Below are 9701 nucleotides of genomic sequence, written 5' to 3'. Positions count from 1 at the left end.
GTCTATACTTGACACAGGTTACAAGCTAACTAAACAGGTCTATACCTGACACAGGTTACAAGCTAACTAAACAGGTCTATACCTGACACAGGTTACAAGCTAACTAAACAGGTCTATACTTGACACAGGTTACAAGCTAACTAAACAGGTCTATACTTGACACAGGTTACAAGCTAACTAAACAGGTCTATACCTGACACAGGTTACAAGCTAACTAAACAGGTCTATACTTGACACAGGTTACAAGCTAACTAAACAGGTCTATACTTGACACAGGTTACAAGCTAACTAAACAGGTCTATACCTGACACAGGTTACAAGCTAACTAAACAGGTCTATACTTGACACAGGTTACAAGCTAACTAAACAGGTCTATACTTGACACAGGTTACAAGCTAACTAAACAGGTCTATACCTGACACAGGTTACAAGCTAACTAAACAGGTCTATACTTGACACAGGTTACAAGCTAACTAAACAGGTCTATACTTCAGTGTCATACATTTTCTTACTTAGCATGCTAACGTGAATATGCTAGCTTTTTGAGGCTGAGTTTGCACGACACTTTGGTCATTGAGGCATGCTAACATTAGCATGCTAGCATTTTAAAGACTATTTTCCCGTACACACCTCAGAGTAACATTTTAGTACTTGAGATGACGCATGTTACAGTTAGCATCTTAGCATGCTAACATTAGAATGGCAGCATTTACCCGAAGCTAAGAGGTATAGACTTGGACTTAGACAAACTTTAGACCTCAGTGTCACATATTTTGCTATGCTAACTGTTAGTATGCGGATGTTACTGCTAGCTTTTTAAGTTACTTGATGCTATGTGTTTAGCTTGCTAACTGTTAGCATTTCAGCATTCACCTGAAAGGCCTACCAAAATGGAAAGTTTGATGGAACGTACCTGAGAAGAGGCGCACCTTCGTCGTCCTTCTGGATGTGGTCGTGCACCTGCAGAAGCACACAGGTGTTGGCGGAAGGAGGCCTCAGGTGCAGGCAGGGGGCGGGGTCACTCACCAGCGAGCACGCTGTCCCGTTGGCCGAGGGCCGCAGGATGAGACTGTACGCCTCCTGCTGGGCAAACGTCACGTCGCACTCGGAGGACGAGCCGTCGCGGCGGACAAGGATGCGGAGCGTGCTGCTGGGCGCCCCTAGTGGCAGAGTCAGGTAGTGCGCAGGGTCCTGACACCACACACAGGTACTACTTAATGGCGCTCTGCACACGGGACGCTTGCTGGCCTACCTGCAGGTAGGGGAGGGGCTTGGGGAAGGGGTCTCCTGCAGGGAAGTGGAGAGCCACGCCCCCTGGTGCCAAGTTGAAGACCTGCAGCAGACACGTGCCCGCTGATGCCGGACGCACCGCCGTTTTCTGCCACACAAACATGGTACAACATTTCAAGTCCAGTCCCGGGACAACATGATGACATATGATGTTGTGACCCAGACACTAAGAGGACTATGACATCATAACTTGGAGGTCACATGATGGACACTAAGAGGACTATGACATCATAACTTGGAGGTCACATGATGGACACTAAGAGGACTATGACATCATAACTCGGGGGTCACATGATGGACACTAAGAGGACTATGACATCGTAACTTGGAGGTCACATGATGGACACTAAGAGGACTATGACATCATAACTTGGAGGTCACATGATGGACACTAAGAGGACTATGACATCATAACTTGGAGGTCACATGATGGACACTAAGAGGACTATGACATCATAACTCCGAGGTCACATGATGGACACTAAGAAGACTATGACACCATAACTTGGAGGTCACATGATGGACACTAAGAGGACTATGACACCATAACTTGGAGGTCACATGATGGACACTAAGAGGACTATGACATCATAACTTGGAGGTCACATGATGGACACTAAGAGGACTATGACATCATAACTTGGAGGTCACATGATGGACACTAAGAGGACTATGACATCATAACTTGGAGGTCACATGATGGACACTAAGAGGACTATGACATCATAACTTGGAGGTCACATGATGGACACTAAGAGGACTATGACATCATAACTTGGAGGTCACATGATGGACACTAAGAGGACTATGACATCATAACTTGGAGGTCACATGATGGACACTAAGAGGACTATGACATCATAACTTGGAGGTCACATGATGGACACTAAGAGGACTATGACATCATAACTCCGAGGTCACATGATGGACACTAAGAGGACTATGACATCATAACTTGGAGGTCACATGATGGACACTAAGAGGACTATGACATCATAACTTGGGGGTCACATGATGGACACTAAGAGGACTATGACATCATAACTTGGAGGTCACATGATGGACACTAAGAGGACTATGACATCATAACTTGGAGGTCACATGATGGACACTAAGAGGACTATGACATCATAACTTGGAGGTCACATGATGGACACTAAGAGGACTATGACATCATAACTTGGGGGTCACATGATGGACACTAAGAGGACTATGACATCATAACTCGGAGGTCACATGATGGACACTAAGAGGACTATGACATCATAACTTGGAGGTCACATGATGGACACTAAGAGGACTATGACATCATAACTTGGAGGTCACATGATGGACACTAAGAGGACTATGACATCATAACTTGGAGGTCACATGATGGACACTAAGAGGACTATGACATCATAACTTGGAGGTCACATGATGGACACTAAGAGGACTATGACATCATAACTTGGGGGTCACATGATGGACACTAAGAGGACTATGACATCATAACTTGGAGGTCACATGATGGACACTAAGAGGACTATGACATCATAACTTGGAGGTCACATGATGGACACTAAGAGGACTATGACATCATAACTTGGAGGTCACATGATGGACACTAAGAGGACTATGACATCATAACTTGGAGGTCACATGATGGACACTAAGAGGACTATGACATCATAACTCCGAGGTCACATGATGGACACTAAGAGGACTATGACATCATAACTTGGAGGTCACATGATGGACACTAAGAGGACTATGACATCATAACTCCGAGGTCACATGATGGACACTAAGAGGACTATGACATCATAACTTGGAGGTCACATGATGGACACTAAGAGGACTATGACATCATAACTTGGAGGTCACATGATGGACACTAAGAGGAATATGACATCATAACTTGGAGGTCACATGATGGACACTAAGAGGACTATGACATCATAACTTGGGGGTCACATGATGGACACTAAGAGGACTATGACATCATAACTCGGAGGTCACATGATGGACACTAAGAGGACTATGACATCATAACTCGGAGGTCACATGATGGACACTAAGAGGACTATGACATCATAACTTGGAGGTCACATGATGGACACTAAGAGGACTATGACATCATAACTTGGAGGTCACATGATGGACACTAAGAGGACTATGACATCATAACTTGGAGGTCACATGATGGACACTAAGAGGACTATGACATCATAACTTGGAGGTCACATGATGGACACTAAGAGGACTATGACATCATAACTTGGAGGTCACATGATGGACACTAAGAGGACTATGACATCATAACTTGGAGGTGACATGATGACATAATGCCTACCATAACGTTGACCTCCACCAGGGCAGCAGCACCAAAAGCTAGCGCCGCAAAAACCATCCCGGTGGCCATTTTTCTCAGCGGGCTGAAAAACAAGGAACATTTGTGGTTGCCATGGGCGACAAACAGTTGCTATGACGATGCTAGGCCTGGGCCATCCCACTTTTTGATGGAGCATTTATTGACTTGCAAATGATTGCCCACAAACAAATTAGAGAGCAAAATAACCACTGATGTAATCATAATATTTATAATAATGACAATAATAATAATGTTACTAATAATAATATTGACAATAACGATAATATTACTACTAATAATATTGACAACAATAATAATATTACTACTAATAATATTGACAACAATAATAATGGAAATAATAATAATAATATATTACTAATAATAATATTGACAATTAGTGTAATATTATTAATAATGATAATGACAATAATAATAATAATAATGACAATAATGTCAATAATAACAATAATGACAATAATAGTAATAATAATTATGACAATAAATATTAATAATAATAATAATATCAATAATAGTAAGAATATTGACAATAATAATAATGAGAATAATGACAATAATAATAATAATTATAGTAATAATAATGACAATAATAATAACATTAATAATAATGACAATAATATTAATAATAATGACAATTATATCAACCCGCGGCCCCAAAAGGTACAAGCGGTAGAAAATGGAAGGATGGATGGATTATATCAATATTATTATTAATAATAACAATAATGATAACAACAATAATAATAATAATGTCAATAATAATACTAATAATGACAATAATAATAAAGATATTATATTATTCATAATATCCATCAATAATGAAAATAATAGTGTGAATAATAATGACAATAATAATAGTAATAATGACAATCATAATTATATTACTAATAATAATATTGACAATAATAATAATTACAATAATAGTAATACTAATAATGACAATAATAATAATAATGACAATCATAATAATATTACTACTAATATTGACAATAATATTAATGATAATGACAATGATATCAATATTATTATTAATAATAACAATAATAATGATATTATTAATAACAATAATAACGATATTATTAATAACAATAATGACCATAATAATATTAATAATAATATCCATCAATAATGGAAACAATAATGAAATAATAACAATGACAATAATAATAATGAGAATAGTTATAATAATAACGAGAATAGTAATAATAATAATAATAATAACGAGAATAGTAATAATAATAAGAATGATGATAACAAGAATAGTAATAATAATAATAATAATGACAATAATAATGATAATAATATTGCAAGTATAGACTTTTAAATGCAATAAACTTGTATTTTAACATTGTGTTTAAAATGTAAACTTTTTCATATTCAAGTCAAATAAAAACTAATAAATATTAAAAATAAAATATACTCTCTCAGCAAAATTGTGCACTTGAATAAAAATCACAACCAAAATCAATGAAATATGTTCTGTCCCTGTTAGGGAGGGTGTGAGGAACCTCAAACGTACCTGTCCCTGTTTGGGAGGGTGTGGGGAACCTCAAATGTACCTGTCCCTGTTAGGTGGAGAACCTCAAACGTACCTGTCCCTGTTAGGGAGGGTGTGGGGAACCTCACAAGCAAAACAATAAATCAAGTTCTTGTGACCAAAATGATGCCATCATTGTTGTGGTGTTGTTGGACTTGAGGGTCACATCATCTTCTACCATCACATGCTTTTATTTGAAAAGGCTAAAGGTAAACACACATTTAAAACACATCTGTGTTATTGATTAGTATATATTTTTATATCATTTTGCCATTTTTGGATTGCTGCTGCTTCTTGTACTTTGTTGAGAATGTGTCATTGCTAGCAGAAGATTGCATGAGATAAGATTGGCAATAAAAGTTAAAAAAATAGCGTCGGACTTTTGACTTCTGGTGAAGGCTACAATCATCATATTACTTGTATTTCCATCCATCCATTTTCTACCGCTTATTCCCTTTGGGGTCGCTGGAGCCTATCTCAGCTACAATCAGGCGGAAGGCGGGGTACACCCTGGACAAGTCGCCACCTCATCGCAGGTATTGTTTTCACATAAAAAAAAGAATAATTTGGTTGTGGTGGCTTTCATTTTGGTGTGGTCTTGCCACCATCACTTACCTCAAAGGGAACCCTCAGTCTTTTAACCAAGTTCTATTTTTTAATACATGAATCAAATATACTTTCTTGACCGAGGAAACATTGAATTTTGTTTTGGCTTCACAAGAGTAATATTATTTTTATTTGTATCTTCGAACATGATTACCTTCTTCCATTTTTCATTTGGAAACGTTTGAGAATGTTTTTTTAATAAATGTGAATTGAACTTTGAGTTAATGTGACGTCACTTCCTGTTGAAGAAAGTGTCTGATTCAACTTTATCTGCATCACTTTGTGTAAATACACCACCTTCTTTATGTTCAATGTGACTTCTGTTTTGTTTGATCTGACCCTTTACTGCCGTGTTACAGACACCCTTTGGAAACAATGAAGGTATGTCAACAAACTTTGACAGAATATTTCTGTGCAAAATATCTGCGGCTTATAGTCCGCTGCAACTAATCTATGGAAAAACTGTTTTTTTCTCAAATGTTGTGGGTGTGGCTTCTATAGTGGTGTGTTCTATGGTCTGCTGTTTTCTTTCAAGGTTGTGTAAAGTGAGTGATGGAAGATGGGCCCGGGCCTAGACTAGACAACACAAGAGTAAGTAAAGACTAGACAACACAACACAAAAGTAAAGACTAGACAACACAACACAAGAGTAAGTAAAGACTAGACAACACAACACAAGAGTAAGTAAAGACTAGACAACACAACACAAGAGTAAGTAAAGATTAGACAACACAAGAGTAAGTAAAGACTAGACAACACGAGTGTAAGACTAGACAACACAAGAGTAAGTAAAGACTAGACAGCACGAGAGTAAGTAAAGACTAGACAACACGAGTGTAAGACTAGACAACACAAGAGTAAGTAAAGACTAGACAACACGAGAGTAAGTAAAGACTAGACAACACAACACAAAAGTAAGTAAAGACTAGACAACACAAGAGTAAGTAAAGACTAGACAACACAAGACAAGAGTAAGTAAAGACTAGACAACACGAGAATAAGTAAAGACTAGATAACACAAGAGTAAGTGAAGACTAGACAAGACAAGAGTAAGTAAAGACTAGACAACACAAAATGAGAGTAAGTAAAGACTAAACAACACAAGCGTAAGTAAAAACTAGACAACACGAGAGTAAGTAAAGACAAGACAACACAAGAGTAAGTAAAGACTAGACAACACAAGAGTAAGTAAAGACTAGACAACACAACACAAGAGTAAGTAAAGACTAGACAAGACAAGAGTAAGTAAAGACTAGACAACACAACACAAGAGTAAGTAAAGACTAGACAACATGAGAGTAAGTAAAGACAAGACAAGAGTAAGTAAAGACTAGACAACACAAGACAAGAGTAAGTAAATACTAGACTAGGCAAGACAAGAGTAAGTAAAGACTAGACAACACAAGACAAGAGTAAGTAAAGACTAGACAACACAAAACAAGAGTAAGTAAATACTAGACTAGGCAAGACAAGAGTAAGTAAAGACTAGACAACACAAGACAAGAGTAAGTAAAGACTAGACTAGACAAGACAAGAGTAAGTAAAGACTAGACTAGACAACACGAGAGTAAGTAAAGACTAGACAACACAACACAAAAGTAAGTAAAGACTAGACAACACAAGAGTAAGTAAAGACTAGACAACACAAGACAAGAGTAAGTAAAGACTAGACAACACAAGAGTAAGTAAAGACTAGACAACACAAGACAAGAGTAAGTAAATACTAGACTAGGCAAGACAAGAGTAAGTAAAGACTAGACAACACAAGACAAGAGTAAGTAAAGACTAGACAACACAAAACAAGAGTAAGTAAATACTAGACTAGGCAAGACAAGAGTAAGTAAAGACTAGACAACACAAGACAAGAGTAAGTAAAGACTAGACTAGACAAGACAAGAGTAAGTAAAGACTAGACTAGACAACACGAGAGTAAGTAAAGACTAGACAACACAACACAAAAGTAAGTAAAGACTAGACAACACAAGAGTAAGTAAAGACTAGACAACACAAGACAAGAGTAAGTAAAGACTAGACAACACAAGAGTAAGTAAAGACTAGACAACACAAGACAAGAGTAAGTAAAGACTAGACAACACGAGAATAAGTAAAGACTAGATAACACAAGAGTAAGTGAAGACTAGACAAGACAAGAGTAAGTAAAGACTAGACAACACAAAATGAGAGTAAGTAAAGACTAAACAACACAAGCGTAAGTAAAAACTAGACAAGACGAGAGTAAGTAAGTTCAGTACTGACGTGATGTTGATCCTGCAGAGGCCAACCAGCGGGTAGACCAGCAGGTCAAAGATGGGCACCAAGATCAGAATGAGCAGAGGGTTCAGCATCTGGGCTCACATACAACAAGGTGATAAAAGTACACACAACAAGGTGATAAAAGTACACACAACAATGTGATAAAAGTACACACAACAAGGTGATAAAAGTACACACAACAAGGTGATAAAAGTACACACAACAAGGTGATAAAAGTACATACAACAAGGTGATAAAAGTACACACAACAAAGTGATAAAAGTACACACAACAAGGTGATAAAAGTACACAATGACATGCAAATCAACTTCAAGTGCCAATAAAAGGCTGAACTATTAATAAAGTTCTTCACAAGTTTTAGTCTTTGAAGTCAAATAGATTGAAGCTTTAGTAGTACCACTTTCCTCCAGAGAGTCAGTGCTTGGTACTCACCTGCATTTGATCAGGTTTGATGGCGTAGACCCCCTGTGGTGACACACACACACACACACGCACACACGCACACACGCACACACACACACACACACACACACACACACACACACACACACACACACACACACACACACACACACACACACACACTGCACTCAACTTTGACTGCACCAGCAAGTGGAACATTATTTCACTATATCATGACTAAAAAGGACGTGACTAAGAAGAATGTGATGATCAGAGTGCTACAGGATATGGTGACTAAGAAGGACGTGATGATCAGAGTGCTACAGGATATGGTGACTAAGAAGGACGTGATGATCAGAGTGCTACAGGATATGGTGACTAAGAAGGACGTGATGATCAGAGTGCTACAGGGTATGGTGACTAAGAAGAACGTGATGATCAGAGTGCTACAGGATATGGTGACTAAGAAGGACGTGATGATCAGAGTGCTACAGGATATGGTGACTAAGAAGGACGTGATGATCAGAGTGCTACAGGATATGGTGACTAAGAAGGACGTGATGATCAGAGTGCTACAGGGTATGGTGACTAAGAAGAACGTGATGATCAGAGTGCTACAGGATATGGTGACTAAGAAGGACGTGATGATCAGAGTGCTACAGGATATGGTGACTAAGAAGAACGTGATGATCAGAGTGCTACAGGATATGGTGACTAAGAAGAACGTGATGATCAGAGTGCTACAGGATATGGTGACTAAGAAGAACGTGATGATCAGAGTGCTACAGGATATGGTGACTAAGAAGAACGTGATGATCAGAGTGCTACAGGGTATGGTGACTAAGAAGGACGTGATGATCAGAGTGCTACAGGATATGGTGACTAAGAAGGACGTGATGATCAGAGTGCTACAGGGTATGGTGACTAAGAAGGACGTGATGATCAGAGTGCTACAGGGTATGGTGACTAAGAAGGTCCAACTCACAAAGCCCAAGTTCATCCTGGTGGACTGCAGAGTCCAGCGGGATCCCTGGAATGGAACAAGGTTAGCACTGTTAGCTTTAGCACCATCCACTCTGCAGCAATCTAGTTCTGGTTCTGGTTCTGGTTCTGGTACCTGCTGGTCGAAGAGAGCCCAAAACATTGGCAGAGGGATGAAGAGCACCAAAACCTTCAGGACCATCTTGATCTCCGTGATCAGACGCTTCTGGTGAGGTCAGA

General features: G+C 38.7%; 1 protein-coding gene across 3 annotated transcripts in view; it reads right to left on the bottom strand.

Annotated features, from left to right (window-relative positions):
• Positions 1-9701, bottom strand: part of slc15a2 (solute carrier family 15 member 2) — a 36845-nt gene that overhangs the window by 9110 nt on the left and 18034 nt on the right. For all 3 annotated transcript variants that reach the window (XM_061926155.2, XM_061926156.2, XM_061926154.1), the window contains exons 10-17: positions 9598-9687; positions 9466-9510; positions 8511-8543; positions 8061-8149; positions 3626-3707; positions 1253-1378; positions 1027-1191; positions 914-960 (exon numbers count right to left, since the gene is read on the bottom strand). In XM_061926155.2, coding sequence (XP_061782139.1) covers positions 914-960; positions 1027-1191; positions 1253-1378; positions 3626-3707; positions 8061-8149; positions 8511-8543; positions 9466-9510; positions 9598-9687 — 677 coding nt within the window. The remainder of the gene's footprint in view (positions 1-913; positions 961-1026; positions 1192-1252; positions 1379-3625; positions 3708-8060; positions 8150-8510; positions 8544-9465; positions 9511-9597; positions 9688-9701) is intronic.

This window comes from Nerophis lumbriciformis, linkage group LG31 (genome assembly GCF_033978685.3).
Source record: "Nerophis lumbriciformis linkage group LG31, RoL_Nlum_v2.1, whole genome shotgun sequence".
NCBI classification, from domain to species: domain Eukaryota; kingdom Metazoa; phylum Chordata; class Actinopteri; order Syngnathiformes; family Syngnathidae; genus Nerophis; species Nerophis lumbriciformis.
Note: the sequence above shows the minus strand (reverse complement) of the source record. Positions and strands in the feature narration are given on the sequence as shown.